This window comes from Bufo gargarizans, chromosome 5 (assembly GCF_014858855.1).
Source record: "Bufo gargarizans isolate SCDJY-AF-19 chromosome 5, ASM1485885v1, whole genome shotgun sequence".
NCBI lineage: Eukaryota > Metazoa > Chordata > Amphibia > Anura > Bufonidae > Bufo > Bufo gargarizans.
In genome coordinates, this window is record NC_058084.1 from 481,189,337 (window position 1) to 481,215,923 (window position 26,587).

Here is a 26,587-nt window from a genome sequence, read left to right on the forward strand (position 1 = left end):
CTCCATTTGCCATTAACTCTTGTGGAACACTTAAAGGGTTAACAAAGTTTGTAAAATCAGTTTTGAATACCTTGACGGGTGTAGTTTCTTAAATGGGGTCATTTTTTGGAGGTTCTACTCTAGGGGTGCATCAGGGGGGCTTCAAATGGGACATGCTATCAAAAAACCAGTCCAGCAAAAACTGCCTTCCAAAAAACCAAATGGCGTTCCTTTCCTTCTGCGCCCTGCCGTGTGCCCGTACAGCAGTTTTCTGTAAACTGCAGAATCAGGACAATAAATATTGAGTTTTGTTTGGCTGTTAACCCTTGCTTTGTTACAGGGAAAAAAGGATTAAAATGGAAAATTTGCACAGAAAAAAGCTGTTTTGGCACAGTTTCTATTTTTTATTATTTACAACGTTCATCTGACAGGTTATATCATGTGCTATTTTTATAGATATATTTTAGTGTCTCCATAGTCTGAGAGCCTTAGTATTTTCAGTTTTTAGGCGATTGTCTCAGGTTAAGTATCAATTTTGCGGGATGAGATGACGGTTAGATTGGCACCACTGTGGGGGGCATACGCCTTTTTGATCACTTTTTGTGCCGTAAGGTGACAAAACAAATGTTTTTTTAGCATAGTTTTTGATAAAAATTTTTTTACAGTGTTCACCTGAGGGGTTATATCATATGGTATTTTTGTAGAGCAGGTTCTTACGGACGTGGCAATACCTAATATGTATACCTTTTAATTTTTATTTATTTAGGTTTTACACAATATCATCATGTTTTAGTGTCTCCATAGTCTGAGAGTCATAGTTTTTTCAGTTTTTGGGCGATTGTCTTAGGTAGGGTATCATTTTTGCAGGATGAGATGACGGTTTGATTGGCACTATTTTGGGGAACATAGGACTTTTTGATCGCTTGCTATTACACTTTTTGTGATGTAAGGTGACAAAAAATGGCTTTTTTGACACCTTTTTTTTTTTTTTAAAGTGTTCACCTCAGGGTTTAGGTCATGTGGTACTTTTATAGAGCAGGTTCTTACGGACGCGACGATACCTAATATGTCTACTTTTTTATTTTATTTTTACGTTTAACATAAAAAAGCATTTTTGAAATGCAGGTAAGATTCATACTTACCTGCTTGCTGCTGTGATGTCTGTGACCGGCCGGGAGCTCCTCCTACTGGTAAGTGACAGTTCTTTAGCAATGCGCCGCACAGACCTGTCACTTACCAGTAGGTGGAGCTCCCGGCCGGACACAGACATCGCAGCAGCAAGCAGGTAACTATGAATCTTCTACTATTGTACTATTGCTAAGTAACCATGGCAACCAGGACTGCAGTAGCGTCCTGGTTGCCATGGTTACCGATCGGAGCCCCAGCGATTAAACTGGGACTCCGATCGGAACTCCGCTGCCACCAATGATCGGGGGGGGGGGGAGATGGGAGGCCGCACACTGGCCACCAATGTTGTTACTGCTATAGAGGGAGGGGGGCCGATGGGGGGGTGCACACTGTGCCACCAACGATTTATAACAATAGAGGGAGGAAGGGGGGCCCGATGGGGGGTGCACACTGTGCCACCAACGATTTATTACACTAGAGGGAGGAAGGGGGGCCCGATGGGGGGCGCACACTGTGCCACCAATGATTTATTACACTAGAGGGAGGACGGGGGGCCCGATGGGGGGCGCACACTGTGCCACCAATGATTTATTACACTAGAGGGAGGACGGGGGGCCCGATGGGGGGTGCACACTGTGCCACCAACGATATTCAAACTGGGGAGGGGGGGGGTCTGCCCCCTGCTGCCTGGCAGCCCTGATCTCTTACAGGGGGATATGACAGTACAATTAACCCCTTCAGGTGATCCGTGTATCCTGTCCGTCAAAAAAATATGACCTGTCCTATTTTTTTGACGGACAACGGTCCACGGACCCATTCAAGTCAATGGGTCCGTGAAAGAACACGGATGCACACAAGATTGGCATCCGTGTCCGTGATCCGTGGCCGTAGGTTACTTTCATACAGACGGATCCGAATATCCGTCTGCAGAAAAGCTTTTTCAGATCTAAAAGAATGGTATAAAAGAACTCCAGACTTTACATTGAAAGTCAATGGGGACAGATCCGTTTGAAATGGCACCATATTGTGTCAACGTCAAACGGATCCGTCCCCATTGACTTGCATTGTAATTCAGGACGGATCCGTTTGGCTCCGCACGGCCAGGCGGACACCAAAACGACTTTTTTTTCATGTCCGTGGATCCTCCAAAAATCAAGGAAGACCCACGGACGAAAAAACAGTCACGGATCTACGGACCCCGTTTTTGCGGACCGTGAAAATAAACTGTCGTGTGCATGAGGCCTAAAATGAAGGTATTTTGCTGATCCCTGCCCGGCGGTGATCGGAACTACACAGGTGTCCTTAACAGGTTAAAACTAATACTTTGCTGAAGCACCTTTTGATTTTATTCCAGCACTCAGTCTTTTTGGGTAGGAGTCTGTCAGCATGGCACATTTTGACTCTTCTTTGCAAAAACACTACAAATCTGTCAAATGGCGAGGGCATCTCCTGGGCACAGCCCTCTTCAGATCACCCCACAGATTTTCAATCAGATTCAGGTCTGGGCTCTGGCTGGGCCATCCCAAAACTTTAATCTTCTTCTGGTGAAGCCATTCCTTGGTTGATTTGGATGTATGCTTTGGGTCGTTGTCATGTTCAGCTTTCTAGCAGAAGCCTGAAGGTTTTGTGCCAATATTGACCGGTATTTGAAACTGTTCAGAAGGAAAATCAAAGTTTTTCGCAAAAAATCGGAATAATGAATGTGTGGAGGCCTTTAAAACAGGCCTGTTAAAAGAATTAGAAGAGATGGACACAAATAAGGTAAAACAGAATCTCAGTTATAAAGAAAGAAAAGCCCTTAAAGACCTGGAAAAAACCCCAGATTTAATAATTAAGCCGGCGGACAAAGGGGGGGGAGTGGTCGTAATGAACAAAGAAAAATATGAGATAGAAATGGCAAGATTGGTATCGGATGTAACAACGTATAAAAAATTGAAAAGTAATCCCACTCAAGAATACAAAAAGATTCTTGACAATATCCTGAAAGAGGGCTATAAAAAGGGGATACTAGATAAAAAAGAATATGAATATCTTACTGTTCCCTTTCCGGTAGTACCAGTGATATATCACTTGCCAAAGGTACATAAGAGCTTAATCGACCCCCCCAGGAAGACCAATAATTTCGGGTCTTAATTCATTAACATGCAGGGTTACTGAATATATAGATTTCCACCTGCAGGGATATGTGTTACAGAATCCCTCGCACCTGAAAGACACTGGGGCAGTATTGCAACTGATTAAAGAACTAAGTCCCCCTACTATTAATACCTGGATGGCCACAATTGATGTGGCATCCCTATATACTGTTATCCCGAAGAATCTAGGGATGGAAGCTGTGGAAAACAGGATTAAAAAAGATGTGAAAATAGGGGAACTACAGGGAGCTTTTATCATGGAATGCCTCAGCTACTGCCTTGATCACAACTATTTTTGGTGTATTGACTCATACTATGTACAGTGCATTGGTACGGCGATGGGGACAAAATTCGCCCCAAGCTTTGCCAACATTTTTATGGGGGCATGGGAAGAGACCACTATCCTTCCCACACTAGGAGCAGATACCCCAGGAGGGAGATTGACCTTCTGGAGGAGGTATATCGATGACTGTCTCCTAGTGTGGGAGGGAGAGAGAGAAGGTCTTGAGTCCTTCATCTGTCAATTAAATAACAACCACTGGAATTTGAAATTTGTGGGGGAAATTAGTAATAGTTCAGTTAATTTCCTTGACTTATGCATACGGATAGAAGACGGCCAATTCCTAACCAGTTCATACTTTAAGGAGACAGACGTCAACTCCTACATTGATGTGACCAGCTGCCACTACGGGCCTTGGCTCAGGAATATCCCAAAGGGACAGTTCAAGAGGATGGCCCGTAATTGCACAAAAACGGAAGAATATAGAATACAGAGTAATATATTAAAGAACAGATTTATTGAAAGGGGTTACGATGAGGCGGATCTGGACGTATGCATAAACACTGTGGAAAAAGAGAAAAAGGAAGAAAGTGATAGTACAAGAAAAATAGTGAAGAAAAAAGAGAATAGGGACTATAAGTTTTCATTTGTGACAAAGTATTGTTCCATGTCCGATAGTATTAAGAAAATGGTAAAAAAGAACTGGGGGACACTGAAGAACGATCCGGTTTTAGGAAAGATCATACCCGAAAATCCTTCCTTTATTTTCAAAAAAGCGGCCAATATTAAAACCAAGCTTGTACACAGTGCTATTCCACCAGCAAATGTCAAAATAAATAGAGAGGGAGGAAGGTTTACTTGGTGCGGTTTTTGCGCAGGCTGCAGAAACCGGAACACAAAGGAATATAAGAAAAACAGTAATAGCATAACATCTAGCAAGAATGGAATGGAATTCCGCATAAGAGGGAACTGTTCATGCGAAAACGAGAATGTCATATACGTACTGGAGTGCCCTTGTGGGCTCCAGTACGTGGGTAGAACAATAAGGAAGTTAAAAGTTCGAATACAGGAACATATACGAAATATTAAAAAAGGTCTTATCACCCATAGTGTATCAGCCCATTTCAAACTTGCGCACGGGAAAAATCTGCGGGGTTTGAAATTTGTTGGAGTTGAGACTGTTAGACCACATTGGCGAGGAGGGGATTCACTGGCACAAATAAACAAAAAAGAGGTCGAGTGGATCTACCAGCTAGGGACCCTACAGCCAGGTGGGTTAAATATCGAATTTGATCTGAAACCGTGTCTATTGTAACCTTTACCCGGTTGCGCTGTTTGATTCTTCTCCATCTCGCCTCTTGAGGACCTTCGAGTGACGTCAAGGAGTTGGACTGCCCTGATAGGGCGGCGTCATGATGTGACGTGGCTGGAGGTGATGAGAGGCGGGATTGGGCAGACTCGAATGACGCTCTAGGAGAAGGTGGGGTGAAATGACGGGATTATGGATATTGATAGACGAAAAAGATATTAGGAGATGACGAACAAGGCTATGAGATGTGAGAATAATGTGTAACAACTTTTGGAAAATGTGCGTTGTTTATATATTAAAAAAAATGTAGCTATTAGTAGGAACTGTTGTATTAGATAAATGTGGTCATGGATTATGATTATGCTGACTATAATGATATTGTGACATAAGAGAAGAGTGATCATGATTTATGATCAGGTTGATGATAACAATTATGATGAAAATAATGCTGTTTTAAAAATATATAATGTAAAAGTTTGCTGTGTAATTCCCGGATACGATCCGGTTAAACATTGAATGTAACGAGGCAGCTGGGCTATTTAAAGAGCCCGATTGCGCATATGCGCAGTTCGCCCCTGAAGAAGCGAGGCAGCGAAACCCGGGTCGGGCAGGAACGAGACGATCTTAAGTGATATTACCATATGCTTTTTGTTGAACAACTCTTGTGAGTAGATTAAAACCTTTTTAAACCATCTGATAAAGGGTACTTCACTATTTTGCCTATCCTTTTGAACCTCATAGAGGCTATTGTGTGTGGAAGACCGGACCCTGCTGGGGTGATAAAGAAAAGGCTTGTGGAGCCCAATGCCATCCATCAGTGACCGGGGAATTTAGTCTATAGCAGCGCGGTTCCAAATTTTCTATTATAGGCTTCACTGTGGGGATGGGGTTCTTTTGGTGATGTGCAGTGTTGTTTTTTGCGCCAAACATATCTTTTGGAATTATGGCAAAAAAGTTCCACCTTGGTTTCATCAGACCAGAACACATTTTCCCACATGCTTTTGGGAGACTTCAGAGGTGTTTTTGCAGAATGTAGCCTGGCTTGGATGTTTTTCTTGGTAAGAAGAGGCTTCCGTCTTGCCCCTCTACCCCATAGCCCAGACATATGAAGAATACGGGAGATTGTTGTCACATGGGCCACACAGCCAGGACTGGCCAGATATTCCTGCAGCTCCTGTAATGTTGCTGTAGGCCTCTTGGTCGCCTCCCAGATCAGTTTTCTTCTTGTCTTTTCATCAGTTTTGGAGGGACGTCCAGTTCTTGGTAATGTCCCTGTTGGGCCATATTTCCTCCACTGTGTTCCATGGTATATCTAATGCCTTGGACATTCTTTTGTCCCCTTCTCCTGACTGATACCTTCTAACAATGAGATCCCTCTGATGCTGTGGAAGATCTCTGTGGACCACGGCTTCTGCTGTGGGATGCGACTAAGAAAACGTCAGGAAAGACCAACTAGAGCAGCGGAGCTTTATCTGGGGTTAATCAGAGGCCCTTTACATGACGGCCGGTGTCTGCTGACTCCTATGTAACAGGATTCTCAATGTGATTGCTTCATTCTGAACACAGCTACATCCCCAGTTATAAGTTATGCAACCACAGTATTTAAAGTTTTTTCTTCTTCCCTCCACCTAAAAGATTTCAGTTTGTTTTTCAATTGAGTTGTACAGTTTATAGGTCACATTAAAGGTGGAAAAACTTCTGAAATGATTTATCTTTGTCTTATTTTTTTACATCACAGAAACCTGACATTTATACAGGGGCGTGTAGACTTTGTATATCCACTGTATATATAGAGGACACATACAGGGGTGTGTAGACTTTATATCCACTGTACACAGTGTTTATGCAGTTACTATATACACTTTATATACACAGTCTTTATGTAGTTACTATATACACTTTATATACTCAGTCTTTATGTAGTTACTATATACACTTTATATACACAGTCTTTATGTAGTTACTATATACACTTTATATACACAGTCTTTATGTAGTTACTATATACACTTTATATACACAGTCTTTATGTAGTTACTATATACACTTTATATACACAGTCTTTATGTAGTTACTATATACACTTTATATACACAGTCTTTATGTAGTTACTATATACACTTTATATACAGTCTTTATGTAGTTACTATATACACTTTATATACAGTCTTTATGTAGTTACTATATACACTTTATATACACAGTCTTTATGTAGTTACTATATACACTTTATATACACAGTCTTTATGTAGTTACTATATACACTTTATATACAGTCTTTATGTAGTTACTATATACACTTTATATACTCAGTCTTTATGTAGTTACTATATACACTTTATATACACAGTCTTTATGTAGTTACTATATACACTTTATATACACAGTCTTTATGTAGTTACTATATACACTTTATATACTCAGTCTTTATGCAGTTACTATATACACTTTATATACACAGTCTTTATGTAGTTACTATATACACTTTATATACACAGTCTTTATGTAGGTTCTGTATAGACTTTAAGCTTCTTGATGTCAGATTGTCACTAACGGACCTGAACCTCTCCTTCGGGGAAACTAAGACGCAGCCGTTATCTTCTCCCCTATTCTCCCTCCTCACTCCCCGCCCGAACCGTCTTCATCAGCTTTTATTTATTTATTTATTTTCTGTGATACACAGGGCGTTATTTGTTTTGTTTTTTTTAGTATTTAATTTTTTCTTTCTATACACTATAAACAGGGGTACTCAACTGGCGGACCGCGTTCCAGATACGGACCGCGGCCGCCAGTTGTCCGGACCCCGGCCATTCTTGCGCTCCTCCTCTCCTGCACACTCTGGTACGTGCAGGAGGAGGAGCTTACCGGCGCACTTCCTCCTGTCCCACTCCCAGAGCGCTGAGCGCAGTGAGACATGTAGCGCTCCTCCTCTCCTGCACACTCTGGTACGTGCAGGAGGAGGAGCTTACCGGCGCACTTCCTCCTGTCCCACTCCCAGAGCGCTGAGCGCAGTGAGACATGTAGCGCTCCTCCTCTCCTGCACACTCTGGTACGTGCAGGAGGAGGAGCTTACCGGCGCACTTCCTCCTGTCCCACTCCCAGATCGCTGAGCGCAGTGAGACATGTAGCGCTCCTCCTCTCCTGCACACTCTGGTACGTGCAGGAGGAGGAGCTTACCGGCGCACTTCCTCCTGTCCCACTCCCAGATCGCTGAGCGCAGTGAGACATGTAGCGCTCCTCCTCTCCTGCACACTCTGGTACGTGCAGGAGGAGGAGCTTACCGGCGCACTTCCTCCTGTCCCACTCCCAGATCGCTGAGCGCAGTGAGACATGTAGCGCTCCTCCTCTCCTGCACACTCTGGTACGTGCAGGAGGAGGAGCTTACCGGCGCACTTCCTCCTGTCCCACTCCCAGAGCGCTGGGCGCGGTGAGACATGTAGCGCTCCTCCTCTCCTGCACACTCTGGTACGTGCAGGAGGAGGAGCTTACCAGCGCACTTCCTCCTGTCGCACTCCCAGAGCGCTGAGCGCAGTGAGACATGTAGCGCTCCTCCTCTCCTGCACACTGTATCGTGCAGGAGGAGGAGCTTACCGGCGCACTTCTTCCTGTCCCACTCCCAGAGCGCTGAGCGCAGTGAGACATGTAGCGCTCCTCCTCTCCTGCACACTCTGGTACGTGCAGGAGGAGGAGCTTACCGGCGCACTTCCTCCTGTCCCACTCCCAGAGCGCTGAGCGCAGTGAGACATGTAGCGCTCCTCCTCTCCTGCACACTCTGGTACGTGCAGGAGGAGGAGCTTACCGGCGCACTTCCTCCTGTCCCACTCCCAGAGCGCTGAGCGCAGTGAGACATGTAGCGCTCCTCCTCTCCTGCACACTCTGGTACGTGCAGGAGGAGGAGCTTACCGGCGCACTTCTTCCTGTCCCACTCCCAGAGCGCTGAGCGCAGTGAGACATGTAGCGCTCCTCCTCTCCTGCACACTGTATCGTGCAGGAGGAGGAGCTTACCGGCGCACTTCCTCCTGTCCCACTCCCAGAGCGCTGGGCGCAGTGAGACATGTAGCGCTCCTCCTCTCCTGCACACTCTGGTACGTAAAGGAGGAGGAGCTTACCGGCGCACTTCCTCCTGTCCCACTCCCAGAGCGCAGTGAGACATGTAGCGCTCCTCCTCTCCTGCACACTCTGGTACGTGCAGGAGGAGGAGCTTACCGGCGCGCTTCCTCCTGTCCCACTCCCAGATCGCTGAGCGCAGTGAGACATGTAGCGCTCCTCCTCTCCTGCACACTCTGGTACGTGCAGGAGGAGGAGCTTACCGGCGCGCTTCCTCCTGTCCCACTCCCAGATCGCTGAGCGCAGTGAGACATGTAGCGCTCCTCCTCTCCTGCACACTCTGGTACGTGCAGGAGGAGGAGCTTACGGCGCACTTCTTCCTGTCCCACTCCCAGAGCGCTGAGCGCAGTGAGACATGTAGCGCTCCTCCTCTCCTGCACACTCTGGTACGTAAAGGAGGAGGAGCTTACCGGCGCACTTCTTCCTGTCCCACTCCCAGAGCGCTGAGCGCAGTGAGACATGTAGCGCTCCTCCTCTCCTGCACACTCTGGTACGTGCAGGAGGAGGAGCTTACCGGCGCACTTCTTCCTGTCCCACTCCCAGAGCGCTGGGCGCAGTGAGACATGTAGCACTCCTCCTCTCCTGCACACTGTATCGTGCAGGAGGAGGAGCTTACCGGCGCACTTCCTCCTGTCCCACTCCCAGAGCGCTGAGCGCAGTGAGACATGTAGCGCTCCTCCTCTCCTGCACACTCTGGTACGTGCAGGAGGAGGAGCTTACCGGCGCACTTCTTCCTGTCCCACTCCCAGAGCGCTGGGCGCAGTGAGACATGTAGCGCTCCTCCTCTCCTGCACACTCTGGTACGTGCAGGAGGAGGAGCTTACCGGCGCACTTCCTCCTGTCCCACTCCCAGAGCGCTGAGCGCAGTGAGACATGTAGCGCTCCTCCTCTCCTGCACACTCTGGTACGTGCAGGAGGAGGAGCTTACCGGCGCACTTCCTCCTGTCCCACTCCCAGAGCGCTGAGCGCAGTGAGACATGTAGCGCTCCTCCTCTCCTGCACACTCTGGTACGTGCAGGAGGAGGAGCTTACCGGCGCACTTCTTCCTGTCCCACTCCCAGAGCGCTGAGCGCAGTGAGACATGTAGCGCTCCTCCTCTCCTGCACACTGTATCGTGCAGGAGGAGGAGCTTACCGGCGCACTTCCTCCTGTCCCACTCCCAGAGCGCTGGGCGCAGTGAGACATGTAGCGCTCCTCCTCTCCTGCACACTCTGGTACGTAAAGGAGGAGGAGCTTACCGGCGCACTTCCTCCTGTCCCACTCCCAGAGCGCAGTGAGACATGTAGCGCTCCTCCTCTCCTGCACACTCTGGTACGTGCAGGAGGAGGAGCTTACCGGCGCGCTTCCTCCTGTCCCACTCCCAGATCGCTGAGCGCAGTGAGACATGTAGCGCTCCTCCTCTCCTGCACACTCTGGTACGTGCAGGAGGAGGAGCTTACCGGCGCGCTTCCTCCTGTCCCACTCCCAGATCGCTGAGCGCAGTGAGACATGTAGCGCTCCTCCTCTCCTGCACACTCTGGTACGTGCAGGAGGAGGAGCTTACGGCGCACTTCTTCCTGTCCCACTCCCAGAGCGCTGAGCGCAGTGAGACATGTAGCGCTCCTCCTCTCCTGCACACTCTGGTACGTAAAGGAGGAGGAGCTTACCGGCGCACTTCTTCCTGTCCCACTCCCAGAGCGCTGAGCGCAGTGAGACATGTAGCGCTCCTCCTCTCCTGCACACTCTGGTACGTGCAGGAGGAGGAGCTTACCGGCGCACTTCTTCCTGTCCCACTCCCAGAGCGCTGGGCGCAGTGAGACATGTAGCACTCCTCCTCTCCTGCACACTGTATCGTGCAGGAGGAGGAGCTTACCGGCGCACTTCCTCCTGTCCCACTCCCAGAGCGCTGAGCGCAGTGAGACATGTAGCGCTCCTCCTCTCCTGCACACTCTGGTACGTGCAGGAGGAGGAGCTTACCGGCGCACTTCTTCCTGTCCCACTCCCAGAGCGCTGGGCGCAGTGAGACATGTAGCGCTCCTCCTCTCCTGCACACTCTGGTACGTGCAGGAGGAGGAGCTTACCGGCGCACTTCTTCCTGTCCCACTCCCAGAGCGCTGAGCGCAGTGAGACATGTAGCGCTCCTCCTCTCCTGCACACTCTGGTACGTGCAGGAGGAGGAGCTTACCGGCGCACTTCTTCCTGTCCCACTCCCAGAGCGCTGGGCGCAGTGAGACATGTAGCGCTCCTCCTCTCCTGCACACTCTGGTACGTGCAGGAGGAGCTTACCGGCGCACTTCCTCCTTCCCAGGGGCGCAGTGAGAGACGGCTCCCTCCACCTGCAGGCACCAGCGCTGTCATCCGGCACCTGCACATGGAGGGAGCTTTCTCCCTCAGCGCGCTCACAGGTCCCTCCTCCCCTGCAGCAGCGGCAGCACGTAAGGGAGCTTCAAGCTCCAAAGGACACTTACCTGCTGCTGGAGAGGGGAGGGACATCACCACTGCCACCAATGAAATAAATGTCCCATTTGGGAAGGAAGGGGGGCGCGGAGAGGGCTACAGAGCGGCGGGAACACGTCACTGACTGCCGCAAAGGACTCCAGTCAGTGTCGTGGTCCCATCTCTCCTGGGCCATCTTCTTTAGGTAACCTGATTAAATGAAGTGATTAAGCCCCATCAAACCATGATAGTTTTGTTCCGCACCCAATTCCCATTATTGGGGCACTGGATGCGGACCCCTTAGTTTCAATGGAGCGGAAAAAGATGCAGTGTGCTGTCTGCATCTCTTGTGGCCCCATTGTAATTAAGGGGCCGCATCCAATCCCCCAATAATGGGAATTGGATGCGGAACAAAACTACCACATGTCTGTTCTGTGGCTTGGGTTGCCCCCCGGCCAGTAGTTCACCAGCAAGGCTGCTATTTTAGTCCCCTCGCCGGTGCCAGACTTTTCCTGTAAGGACTGTTAGGCGACTTTCACACTTGCGGCAGGACGGATCCGACAGGCTGTTCACCCCGTCAGATCCGTCCTGCCGCTATTTCGCCGTACTGCCACTCCCCATTGACTATAGCGAGTGGAGCTACGGCGCAGCATGGCAGTGCACGGCGCGAGGCCGCCAGACGAAAAAGTCGGACATGTAATACTTTTAGTCTGGCGGCCTCTCACCGCGCTGCGCCGTAGCTCTGCCCCCATCCCCATTATAGTCGATGGGCACAGAGCAGCGGCACGGGTGAGCAGCCTCTCGGATCCGTCCTGCTGCAAGTGTGAAAGTAGCCTTACTAATGAGCGCTTCCATCATGGAACGCCCATTAGTACAGCCTTTACCTCCACCGCTACTTGTGCTAGTAATAAAATAAATAAAATTACGGTACTACCACCCCCATTTGCTCACGCTGTGGCGAACACTCCCTGATGAGAAGCTCCGGACAGGACCTACAGGACGTCATCACGTTGGAGCACCGGTCCTGAGCGCGCAGTCAGCAGCGGATGTTCACCGCAGCCAGGTGAATGCTAATTATTATTTATTTATTTTTTTGCAAAAGCAGAGGAGGCACTAATGGGGACATTACTCTTACTGGGGGCACTAATGGGGACATTACTCTTACTGGGGGCACTAATGGGGACATTATTCTTACTGGGGGCACTAATGGGGACATTAATCTTACTGGGGGCACTAATGGGGGCATTAATCTTACTGGGGGCAGTAATGGGGACATTATTCTTACTGGGGCACTAATGTGGCCATTACTAATTCTGGGACTTACCCGGGGAGCTCCACTATAACGTCAGAGCGGCCCACGCGCAAGGATCACATGATCGCATGGCATCTTTACTGCTGGCGTTCAGCTCGGACCTTCACCTGACTGCAGACCCAGGTATGTGGACCTTTAATAAAACTAGTGAGTGCCCCTGATCTATAAGATAAGATTGTATCTGACCGACTCCGTCTCACTGCAATCCAGTTATGTGGCACATGGAAAACAAGCAACATATACTGGAAACTCCATAAACACATTTTTTTAAGAAAAAAGACATCATACACTGCACTACTGAAGCACCAGCTGTGACAGACATCACACACTGCACTACTGAAGCAGCAGCTGTGACAGACATCACACACTGCACTACTGAAGCACCAGCTGTGACAGACATCATACACTGCACTACTGAAGCACCAGCTGTGACAGACATCACACACTGCACTACTGAAGCACCAGCTGTGACAGACATCACACACTGCACTACTGAAGCACCAGCTGTGACAGACATCACACACTGCACTACTGAAGCACCAGCTGTGACAGACATCACACACTGCACTACTGAAGCACCAGCTGTGACAGACATCACACACTGCACTACTGAAGCACCAGCTGTGACAGACATCACACACTGCACTACTGAAGCACCAGCTGTGACAGACATCACACACTGCACTACTGAAGCACCAGCTGTGACAGACATCACACACCGCACTACTGAAGCACCAGCTGTGACAGACATCACACACTGCACTACTGAAGCACCAGCTGTGACAGACATCACACACTGCACTACTGAAGCATCAGCTGTGACAGACATCACACACTGCACTACTGAAGCTCCAGCTGTGACAGACATCACACACTGCACTACTGAAGCATCAGCTGTGACAGACATCACACACTGCACTACTGAAGCATCAGCTGTGACAGACATCACACACTGCACTACTGAAGCACCAGCTGTGACAGACATCACACACTGCACTACTGAAGCATCAGCTGTGACAGACATCATACACTGCACTACTGAAGCACCAGCTGTGACAGACATCATACACTGCACTACTGAAGCACCAGCTGTGACAGACATCATACACTGCACTACTGAAGCACCAGCTGTGACAGACATCACACACTGCACTACTGAAGCCCCAGCTGTGACAGACATCATACACTGCACTACTGAAGCACCAGCTGTGACAGACATCACACACTGCACTACTGAAGCACAAGCTGTGACAGACATCACACACTGCACTACTGAAGCATCAGCTGTGACAGACATCACACACTGCACTACTGAAGCACCAGCTGTGACAGACATCACACACTGCACTACTGAAGCACCAGCTGTGACATACATCACACACTGCACTACTGAAGCACCAGCTGTGACAGACATCACACACTGCACTACTGAAGCCCCAGCTGTGACAGATATCATACACTGCACTACTGAAGCATCAGCTGCCACAGGCATCATACACTGCACTACTGAAGCATCAGCTGCCACAGACATCACACACTGCACTACTGAAGCACCAGCTGTGACAGACATCATACACTGCACTACTGAAGCATCAGCTGTGACAGACATCATACACTGCACTACTGAAGCCCCAGCTGTGACAGACATCACACACTGCACTACTGAAGCCCCAGCTGTGACAGACATCACACACTGCACTACTGCCTGCGGCTCCCGGCTCCCCGGTACCTGCTCCTCATGCCGGGGCTCTCCCTCCCGCTGTCCGGACATCAGAGCCTCTTTACAGGACGTTTCCAGCAGAACTTCCTCTTTCCCTCAGGTTCCTGGAGTTTTCCTCTCCCAGCATGCTTTGCGGTGTGACGTCACAGGGCTGGCCCCGCCCGGCACACTGGTCAGACAGCACTAGCCCCGCCCCCTACACCTCCGGCGGCCATGTTAGTACACCCAGACATGGCTCCTGCTCCTCTCCTCACATCGCTGAGGGCCACAGGCGCTTCCCTCACCATCTCCAGAGCCTCAAACACTGGGAGCGGCCAGCACAGCCGTATCTAAGCCTCTCATGTGAGATACAGCCTGCTGAGCCTGGATCACAGCTTTTCTTGTGCGATACTGTCTGCTGAGCTGTGTATCTAATCCTGTCCTGTGTGATACAGTCTGCTGAGCTGTGTATCTAATCCTCTCCTGTGTGATACTGTCTGCTGAGCTGTGTATCTAAACTATCCTGTGTGATACTGTCTGCTGAGCTGTGTATCTAATCCTGTCCTGTGTGATACTGTCTGCTGAGCTGTGTATCTAATCCTGTCCTGTGTGATACTGTCTGCTGAGCTGTGTATCTAATCCTATCCCGTGTGATACTGTCTGCTGAACTGTGTATCTAATCCTGTCCTGTGTGATACAGTCTGCTGAGCTGTGTATCTAATCCTATCCTGTGTGATACTCCCTGCTGAGCTGTGTATCTAATCCTATCCTGTGTGATACTCCCTGCTGAGCTGTGTATCTAATCCTATCCTGTGTGATACAGTCTGCTGAGCTGTGTATCTAATCCTATCCTGTGTGATACTGTCTGCTGAGTTGTGTATCTAATCCTATCCTGTGTGATACTCCCTGCTGAGCTGTGTATCTAATCCTATCCTGTGTGATACCGTCTGCTGAGCTGTGTATCTAATTGCATGATTTTCCTATTTTATGATGTAAAGTCATGATTTTATTACATGACACGGAGGCTCCTATTGCTATCTCTTTCTTTACTAAAATCATATAGCAGCAAAGAACAAACATATCCATCAAAATGGAAACCATGGCAACCAACTCCTCCCCACTGTGCCAGTATAACAGTCCTGGTCTCTGTCATCTCCTCCTCTTTCTTTGGTAATGATAGTCCACTGGAAAACTGAGGGACGACCAAATATTCCATACAACCGAACCAAACACGACTCTTCAACCGAAGAATGCAACTGGAAACTCAAACGCCATTAGTAGAAGGAAGACGGTAAATTCATCCTATGAAAGAAAACAAGACAAAAGGTAGAAAACGCCCAAATAATGCAGTAAAACAATCTTCAGTAATGCATTGCAGTGTACATATAGTAACATAACAAGTGAATGCCAACATAATATAAATTCACAATAATCACGTCCCAAATCTAGGGGGGGGGGGGGGTAGAATTGGGCAGGGCAATACTCGCCTCAGTTTCTTTAATAAAATCATGACTTTACGTCATAAAATAGGAAAATCATGCAATTTTATTACATGACACGGAGGCTCCTATTGAGAGTTTAAAGCTGACTTACCACAGAGGAAAAAACATGAACCGTAGACCGAAAATAGAATTCACGAAATGTAGATACTCGTGACCAATCCGCCATTCTCATAATGTCCTCCAAACGGGCACCTGCCACAGCCATGGAGGTTGCCGAGGCTCCTCTAGTGGAATGGGCGGTGAAAACCGCGGTATCCACACCTGCCAAGGACATAATCCACTTCACCCAGCGGGCCAGAGTGATCATTGAGACCGGATGGAAAGGGCGCCGATACGACAGAAAAAGCTGGGAACAAGCAGGAGAGCGATGAGGGAGAGTACGTACCTCATACTCCCGGAGGCAAGCCACCGGGCAGAGGGCAGGAGAATCCGGAAAACACGGATAAGAAACGGACCGGATATTAGTTTTTGTGCGTCGTGTGATGTTAAACACGACCCCATCCGGAGTGAAAGAACGAGCGTCATAATCCAAAGCGCGGACATCAGACACCCTCTTGCAGGAGATTAAGCAAAATAAAGAAACCAATTTAGCTGAAAGCTGGCGAAGAGAAAGGTCGGTATTTGAAGGCCATGAGGAAAAAAGGGATAATACAGAGGAGACATCCCACGTAGAGGAAAAACGAGGTCTGGGAGGACGGGAGAGACGGGAACCTCTGAGAAGACGGCAAACTAGAGGATGCTGACCTGCCGGGCACCCCCCAAACCCGTGGTGAAAAGCAGAAATGGCAGAACGGTACAAGTTGATGGTACGGTAAGCCCCACCTTTCTCAAAAAGTGAAGTAAGAAACTGGAGCACATCAGTCACAGGAGCTGATACGGGATCCAGGTGCCCAGCCAGGCACCAATCAGCCCAAAATCTCCAGGCTGACCGATAAGACAGTCTGGTCCCAGGAGCCCAAGCCTCGTCCAATAGGCGTCTAGCTGAGTCCGAAATTCCAGCGACATCCCAGAGTTCCCTGAAATTCTGCACGCCAGAAGGGTGCCCCTGACCTGATGGGTCTAACAAGAGGTCCGGGAAAACCGGAAGAAGTAGAGGGCATTGGATCAGACACTCCAGAAGTTGAGGGAACCACGACTGGGTGGTCCAAAACGGGACTATAAGGACGAGTTCCGCGCCCTGATGGCGGGTTAGAGTTAAGACACGAGGAATCAGTGCAAATGGAGGGAAGGCGTAAGAAACGTGGCTGGACCAATCCTGTAGAAATGCATCTACCGCCTCTGCCTCTGGATCCGGACGCCAGCTGTAAAACCGCGGAAGTTGGGTGTTCAGACGAGACGCGAAGAGGTCTAAACAGAAAGGACCCCAACGAGAGGATATGGACGAGAAGACCGTGCTGTCTAATCTCCAATCGCTGGAATCCGACAGAAAACGCGAGCTCCAGTCTGCATGGGTATTGTGGAGGCCCGGAATATATTCCGCCGACACCGTGATTTCTCTGGCAAGGCAAAACGTCCAGAAATCCCGCGCCAGGTGGGATAAGGTCATAGAATGCGTGCCTCCCATGGCATTGACATACCTGACCGCAGAGATGTTGTCCATCCGCAGTCTGATGCAAACTTTGGCCAGGTCGTTCGTAAAACTGCGAACTGCAAAAGACCCCGCCAGCAACTCCAAGGCGTTGATGTGGAGAACGGACTCCTCCGCTGACCAGCGACCTCCGGTAGTCACTCCGTTGCAGTAAGCTCCCCAGCCTAGAAGGCTGGCATCCGACTCTATTGTGATATCCGGACAAGGGCGAAAAATCGCCTTCCCGTTCCACACCTCTAAGTTGTGGATCCACCACGTCAACTCGTCTCTGGTGTCTTCGTCCAAGGTGATCAAATCCGCGTAGGATGCTCCCGACTGGAGGTGGGCAATCTTGAGCCGCTGCATGCCCCGGTAATGTAGAGGAGCTGGGAACACTGCCTGGATGGACGAAGAGAGGAGGCCTATGATCCGGGCCAGGTGACGTACGGAGACTTGTGGAAGAGAGAGGGTGTGAAGGAGCTCATAGAGAGCGAAGTATTAACGTTGCCAGTGAGGCACACGGCACGCTGAACCCATCCCCGGAGCTCCTCCGGATCTACCAGCGTATTCTGGGTTCTGGCTGTCTCAGCCAATTCGAAAAATTTTGTCAGTGGACCCAATAGGTCCAAAAGCTTGTCCTGACAGGACTTCAAGGCCGACTCAAGGCCCTTCTTTGGGTTCCAGCCCGATTTAGAAAGAAATTGACACATTTTCGGGTCAACTATAGGCGTTTCGCAGACCTTGTTGGGGATAATAGGTCTGGGGCACTCAGCCTTCAACTTATTGCGCGCCTCCTTAGAAAGGGGTTGACGCACTCGGGCTTCCAGATATTTTGCCACATGTGAGGACGGGAGCCACTCTGCAGACCTGGGGTGATGTAATGCATCAGGGTCAAATAGGGGCTCACCCGCAGGATCCAAAATCGCGGAGGATTCCAAAGGAACCTCAATGGAAGCAGACCGTGGCACGACAGATCCTGAGGATGGACCCGGAGGGTCCGAATCCAAAAGATCGCCCTCCTCCAAGTCCTCAAACTCAACAGAGCGATACTGAGCCTCCTCATCTGAGTCGAGTTCAGAACCCGAAACACTTTTAGGCTGCGCTCTGGCGCATTTCCATTGCCTCGCCTTTTCTGCCTGGCGGGCATAGGCTCTCTTGCGCGAACGGGGCGCGCCATCCTGGGTGGCTACCTTTCCACCAGTCATAATGGTTCTGGAGGCAGATAATAAGTTATCAGAGGGTTGGGACCCCCTATGTTTGGAGGAGGAAGGGCCAGCCATAAGGGCCTCAGAAATAGAGCTAGATATGGCTAAGGACATACAGCCCATAGCAGCCTGGATTGCTGCAGTCACAGAGCGCTGGATCGCTGAAGACTGTGCATCCACAGACATGGCACCTGAATCTTGTGCATTAGCAGGCATTTCCATAATTTCAGGGGCAGACTGATCCCCACGCATGTTGTCCTTGGACATGGTGACAATATAAGCAGTACTAAACTGCGCCTAAAGTACCCAGCAAGAGTTGACCAACTATAATCGAACCCCCAGCAATAACAACTGGCAAATGCGGGACAATACCGCACGAGCAGGACGCAGGAAGACTCCGGCAGCTCTCTGAGGGGGAACGGCCGAAATCTCACAAAGTACCGCGAGATCTCGCCGTGCTCAGAGAGGAGACAGCGGAGAAGCGCGAAAACGCCGGAGGCCTGACTGGGGAAATGGCGGCCGAAATCCCGCGAGATCTCGGCCGCCAAGGAGAGGAGACAAACAGAGCAGACCCGAGGGGATGTGAGTGGCAAAAAATACAACGGGAGCGGCGAAATGGCCGAACAAGGGGAGCTAAGGTAAGATAAACGGCGCTAGAGTAAAAGAGGATACCTATGGGAAAAAATACCTGAGGAGAAAAAACTTATAAGCCCCAAATATAAAAGAGGGGTGGGAGAGAAAAAACCCCCACACCGTAGGCAAACTACAAGAACCCACTAGCGATATAATGACATTCAATATAGTAATACAATTGTACAATAAGTAAAGCTCTGCCCACAGAAATAAGAGAGAGAAAATGTACTTATCTGTGAGAAGAGCAGCAAAGAAAGAGGAGGAGTTGACAGAGACCAGGACTGTTATACTGGCACAGTGGGGAGGAGTTGGTTGCCATGGTTTCCATTTTGATGGATATGTTTGTTCTTTGCTGCTATATGATTTTAGTAAAGAAAGAGATAGCAATAGGAGCCTCCGTGTCTTTAATAAAATCCTCTGTTGTGTGATACAGGAGGAGCTGATCACATGGTGCAGTGTCCCCCCCCGTCCCCTCATTGGTATAGTCCTCACCCGCTGGTCGCTTCTTTCACACTAGTGTTCACTAGTGTTAGGTTTGCCCGTTTCTGGGGGGGGGGGGGGAACAGCCTGCCGGATCCGAACTAACGCTCGCACACGTGTGCTTCCGGAAGTCTGGCCCGGCCCCATTCATTATAACAGGGACGGGCAGGAGATGCGGCCGCAGCACGGGAAACATGCCGAGAGGCGGCCGGACAAAAACCGCCTGCTGGTCAGTGGAGGAGACCCCTTTACGTGCAGCGATCTCCTCCACAGTATGGGCAGCAGTGATCGGCAATGTTGCTCTTCGTCTCCATACAGAACCATTTCTTGCTCTTTGTACAGCAGGATCTGCTGCCCCTAAAAATGAGTTAGGCGTCATGAGAAACAATCCGCGCGTTGTGCCATCGATTACCGGATAACGGAGCACATTTACAATGGCAGTTATTGCTGACGAGGGCTCTTTAGCCATAATTTGCCTGAACCAAGGGGCCTAAGGCTGATGTTGTCCTTCTGTCGGTCGCCCCATTGCCAATAAAGCCCAAACCAGACAGCACCAGTAACAGGTGAAACAGGAACCATCAGCACCGAACCAGTAACGGGGGACACAGTGCAGGGAAATCAGAGCAATGAGGGGGTGCAGGTCACCGTGGAGCCCCCACTATTCTCTGTGAAGGAAAAGCTGCAGTGTAGCATGGTCCATGACCTAAGGGAGGTGAATAAGATGATCTTTGATGTACAGAACCCCCCCACCTTACTTCACCAAGTGCCATCGACTTCTTCTTGTTCTCCAGTGGTTGACGTGGCCAGGTTTTTTCTTACTGCCCCTGGAGGAGACCGGTCACTAATTGCTGGACCAGCCGACCTCAGGGTGCAGCAATGTCACCATTCGCTTTTTCAGAAGAAATGTCCCAGGTTCTGGGGGTGTGAAGACCACATTACCCTACAACACAACTTCTGCAGTATCTCCCAGAGACCCCAGACAGAAGGGACGCCACATGCAGAGTGCCAGTACCCACTACCGTATATCACTAAGGGCCGTGTGGGCTCCTGCTGGGAATGGACCCCCAGTGCCTCTAGCTGCAGGGTCTGTACAAGGCTCTGACCTCACGGGGACAACAAGGTCTACTGACACGGACAGGACAGACTTTCAGCTCCAGCCTCAGCTTTACCTGACTACAATACGTGGACAAGAGGTAATAACCGAGCTCCATGGAAAAAGCTCAGACCGTTAGGTTACTACTCCTAACATCCAGACACAATAATTAGGGCTTCTCCTTCACATTTGAGAGATGTAACCGCAGCAGCCACACCGAAATACAAGGCGACTGACATAGTCCTGGACCAGCCGCTGACCATCCAAATTTCATAAGTAGTCTAGGAAATGAGAACCAAATAAATCTCCGCTGCCAGGTGGACACAATACGAGGTGGCACTGCCAACGCCGTCATGAAGAACCATCAGACAAGGTCTGGGTTAGATGACCAGATAATCAGCATTATTGTATTGAATTGCTAAAAAAAAAAATTGAAAAGCAGGAGCTGGAGAAACTCCAATCCCTAACTTAGAATTTTTGGTAGATGGATCCCGGTACCACCATGAAGGAAGTCTATTGTGGTGTTTTACATGGTGAAGTGATTGAGGGTGTATATGTGTCTCCCAGGTTCCTAACATATGCTAAGGAAAGCTATGTAGGAAAGGGTTAAAAACCTAAGCCTGGGCCCTGATGAGCTGCACCTGGCGAGTTGCTAGATAACCAGGATGGCAGCACACGTGCTCACAACTTCCTGAGCAAGGACCCTGAAGGTCCAGAGCAAGGAAACGCAAATATAACAGGTTGCTGTTCAGACTGTGTGTCCATTTTAGGTGGACTGCAGTTAGCTCAGCCACGGCCTAGAGAGGGACCTACTGTTTAGTTAGAGCCTGGACAAGGCTAGGTGTTGTGTTTATGATTTGTGTTTTATGCAACTTGATGAAATAAAACTGTCAGGACACCAGTTAACCTCTTCAGGACACCTGACGTACCGGTACGTTATGTGTTGTTTCAATCACCACCACCATCTTGATCGGAACAAGATGCCTGCTTAAATCATTGAGCAGGCACATAGGCTAAATGCGCCCCCCCCCCCTTCCTTAGTATTCCGAAAATATATATTTATCTCCCCCCCCCTGCACCCCTGAATGATTTTATGCTGAGTGGCCAGTGGGTATTCCAGGGTGTCAGCACATTGCTGACACCCTGGTATAAACGGCTGACATCTGTGATGCTGACATCTGTGAGGTTAACAGTCAGGGAGCTCCCTCCCTCTCCCATCGGGGGGCTGCTGTGCCTTTGCAGCCCCCAGACAGGATGGTCTCAGAGAGGGAGGGAGCCCCCCCTCCTTCCCCTTCCTCGTCTGCTCAGTTGTGGCAGACGGGGAAGGTTCCCATGGCAACAGGACGCCTTCTCAGGCATCCTGCTGTCCATGGTGCTGAACAGATCTGTTCTAAAGGCATAGATCTGTTCAGACAAAGTGTAAGTAAAATACAGTACAATACACTATATAGTGTACTGTACTGTATTATACAGACATCAGACACACTGGATCTTCAAGAACCAAGTGGGTCTGGGTCAAAAAAAGGAAAAAAAAAAAAAGGAAAAATCAAAAAACACATTTATCACTGATTAAAAATGAAAAAAATAATAAATCCGTACACGTTTGATATCACCGCGTCCGTAACGACCTGATCTATAAAAAGGTCATGTTACTTTACCCGAACGGTGAACGCCATAAAAATAAAAAACTATGAAATTGAAATTTTGCCCACCTTACTTCCCAAAAAAGGTAATAAAAGTGATCCAAAAAGTCGTATGTACGCCAAAATAGTACCAATCAAACAGTCACCTCACCCAGCAAAAAACCCTACCTAAGATGATCGCCCAAAAACTGAAAAAACTATGGCTCTCAGAATATGAAGACACTAAAACTAGATTTTTTGGTTTCAAAAATAAAATAATTGTGTAAAACATACATAAATAAAAAAGTATACATATTAGGTATCGCCGCTTCCGTAATAACCTGCTCTATAAAATATCACATGATCTAACCCCTCAGGTAAATATCGTAATAAAAAATAAAATAAAAAAAGTGTAAAAAAGCTATTTTTTGTCACCTTCACAAAAAGTGTAATAGCAAGCGATCAAAAAGTCATACGCACCCTAAAAAAGTACCAAACAGTCATCTCATCCCGCAAAAATCATACCCTACCCAAGATATTTGCCCAAAAACTGAAAAAACTATGGCTCTCAGACTATGGAGACACTAAAACATGATTTGTTTCAAAAATGAAATCATTGTATAAAACGTACATAAATAAAAAAATTGTATACATACTAGGTATCGCCGCATACGTGACAACCTGCTCTTTAAAAATATCACATGATCTAACCTGTCAGATGAATGTTGAAAATAACAAAAAATAATAAAACGGTGCCAAAACAGCTATTTCTTTTTACCTTGCCTCACAAAAAGTGTAATATAGAGCAACCATAAATCATATGTACCCTAAACTAGTACCAACAATACTGCCACCCTATCTCGTAGTTTCTAAAATGGGGTCAATTTTTGGGAGTTTCTACTCTAGGGGTGCATCAGCGGGGCTTCAAATGGGACATGGTGTAAATAAAAAAAAGGTCCAGCAAAATCTGCCTTCCAAAACCGTATGGCATTCCTTTCCTTCTGCGCTCTGCCGTGTGCCCGTACAGCAGTTTACGACCACATATAAGGTGTTTCTGTAAACTACAGAATCAGAGCCATAAATATTGAGTTTTGTTTGGCTGTTAACCCTTGCTTTGTAACTGGAAAAAAAATTATTAAAATGGAAAATCTGCCAAAAAAGTTACATTTTGAAAATGGTATCTCTATTTTTCATTAAATCTTGTGGAACGCCTAAAGGGTTAACAAAGTTTGTAAAATCAGTTTTGAATACCTTGAGGGGTGTAGTTTCTTAGATGGGGTCACTTTTATGGAGTTTCTACTCTAGGGGTGCATCAGGGGGGCTTCAAATGGGACATGGTGTCAAAAAAAACAGTCCAGCAAAATCTGCCTTCCAAAAACCACACGGCGCACCTTTCCCTCTACACCCTACTGTGTGCTCGAACAGTAGTTTACGACCACATATGGGGTGTTTCTGCAAACTAGAGAATTTAGGCAATAAATATAGCATTTTGTTTGGCTGTTAAACCTTGCTTTGTTACTGGAAAAAATGGATTAAAATGGAAAATGTTATCACCATTTGCCATTAACTCTTGTGGAACACCTAAAGGGTTAACGACGATTGTAAAATCAGTTTTGAATACCTTGAGGGGTGTAGTTTCTAGAATAGGGTCATTTTTGGGTGGTTTCTATTATGTAAGCCTCACAAACCTCACTTCAGACCTGAACTGGTTCCTAAAAAGTGGGTTTTTGAAAATTTCAAGATTTGCTTCTAAACTTCTAAGCCTTGTAAAATCCACCAAAAATAAAATATCATTCCCAAATTGATCCAAACATGACGTGGACATATGGGGAATGTAAATTAATATTTTTTGGAGGTATTACTATGTAATATAGAAGTAGAGAAATTGAAACTTTGAAATTTGCAATTTTTTAAACATTTTTGGGTAAATTTTTTATTTTTTAATAAATAAAAATTACTTTTTTTGACTTCATTTTACCAGTTTCATGAAGTACAATATGTGACGAAAAAACAATCTCAGAATGGCCTGGATAAGTAAAAGCGTTTTAAGGTTATCAGCACTTAAAGTGACACACGTCAGATTTGCAGCAGCCTGAGCAGCCACTCTGAAGCCCTAATGGAGGCCTACTGAGGAACCAAGTCCGACTGATATCTGTACTGGACAAGGCAGTAGATGTCTGGTTGTGTAGAGTGGAAGCAGCAACAGTTTGGAACATGATGGAAAGGGGAGGACATGTGGGGGAGTAGAAGTGGCAGCTGCACAGTATGGAACCTGACGGACAAGACTGGAGATGCGCAGCTGTGTAGGGGTAGTAGTAGCGGCAGCAGCAGTACAGTATGGAACATGGACTGCTGTGACTCAGATGATGAGTGCTGTGACCTGTTACTACAGGCCGGACGGCTGTTGCTGACAGTGCTGCTGCTACCTCCACTACAGCCACCCACATTCTCACTGGTGACGGACATGGTACGGGTGTTTCCTCTTACATTACCCCATCCACTGAACTCTGTCTTTCTTTTTAAGAACGGAGGCACCATTGCACCTTTACTGGTTATTCCAACCACAAGGCCCACAGCTAACTGCCAGACGTTAGAGGAGATCTCCTGCCTGTACAAGTCATTCCTTCCTCATCTATTGGCCAGATCTCTATTTCAGGACTCTTTCGCATGCCAGAAAACTTCCCCGGGCCTAGAGGACCCAATTCATATTTAATCTGGGTTGTATTAACCATCTGCAAATCTACGGCCTACCGCCCACCCAAAACCTCAGTCTCAACTACTTTCTGGACCCAGGAGCCTTAAGTAGCCGTACAGCGCTGAGATGCCTATAGGTCCAGTGCTCTCCTAATTCAGCTAACCCTTTCCTCTGGTGCCAGGTGAATGAGTAGGACTTAGCTGGTGGATTGGGGACTGTAGAGGAGATGGCACCTTTCCTCCACTCTGGGAACGCAGCCTCTTCGCTTCTCTCTGCAATCTGCACCGCTCTTCTGTGTGGCTACTAGCTGTTTTACCTGGGAGCTGAATGAAGCCGCGGTTGCTGCACTGTTCGGAGGGCGGTCAGGTGTAGGAGCCTTGGTGGCGGCCATTGTAGCTGTGTCAGCAGTAAACATCCACTACCTGCTGCTGTGTGATCTGCTCTTCCACTGCAAGTCCTGCCGCTGAGTCATCTTTCCGACCTGCTGCTTGGGGCCCACATGACTGCCCAAACCGGGCACACACTGCTTCTGAGCACCAGGAGTTGCATAAGGTACATTTTCCGGAAAAAGGGGAGAGGTGCAGGAGCAGTGGACTATTTTTGATGAGCACGGATATTTATCTCAAGTGGAGAAGCCAGAGCCCCCCTTTGCCTTCTTTGAAACGATCCACAGTTTAACGAGTCCTGACACCATTTTTATTTCTTCTCTTCATACTGAGCAGAAGAACGTCTGCACCTTTTTACAGCTGACTGATTGCAAGAACCGAAGACTAAGTTGGTTGTTCTGTCAAAAAGCCGTCTACTCTGCTTGGTTTAATACGGTTGATCATGCTGACAGAGCCTCATTAACAGTAACACTCAGTGGCGTACTAAGGGGGGGGGGGGGGGTGCCGACTCTCTGGGGGTGCCAGAAGCAATGAGCGCTTCCATCAATACAGACAGAAGCGCTCATTGCTGGAGCACAGAGAGCTGGGTCCTGTCACTCACCGCAGCTCCTCCCCTCTTTCAGGCCCGCAGCGCACAGAATGGTGAAGCAGGAAGACTTCTCCCCGCTCCACCATTCAGCCTGCAGGCACAGATCACCCTGCCGGCCTGTGTGGAAAAGACCCGGCCCGATTGCCAAACACCCTAGGGATGCCACTGATAAAACTCCTCCATTTCCTAGGTCTCTCCATCTCAAAATGTTCAATCAGCAATAAATGTTTCAGATGTTCTATGACATCATGCTGGAAGGCGTCACAGGCTGCAACGAAAATTATTAAAAAGGCATAGTGTGGTGACCAGACTGATCGAGTGGAACACAACAGGCAAACACTTCTCCACCGAGTCCTCTCCACTTCCTTTAAACCATTAAGTCGTGGGATAAAGGGTATAATTATTCCTCAGATTTCCCTTACCATTTGCTGCAAATGAGTCCAAAGGGTCT

General features: G+C 48.3%; 1 protein-coding gene across 4 annotated transcripts in view; it reads right to left on the bottom strand.

Annotated features, from left to right (window-relative positions):
* The window catches only part of LOC122939172 (gastrula zinc finger protein XlCGF26.1-like), a 1,061,774-nt gene that overhangs the window by 115,161 nt on the left and 920,026 nt on the right, over nt 1-26,587 (bottom strand). Inside the window, exon 1 of one of the 4 annotated variants that reach the window (XM_044295179.1) lies at nt 14,395-14,527. The exons of 2 other annotated variants lie outside the window; for them this stretch is intronic. In XM_044295179.1, the coding sequence (XP_044151114.1) occupies nt 14,395-14,436 (42 nt within the window). In that variant the 5' untranslated portion in view covers nt 14,437-14,527. Of the gene's footprint in view, nt 1-14,394; nt 14,528-26,587 lie in introns of those variants that run through there. One more of the 4 variants, XM_044295177.1, reaches the window with a different exon arrangement.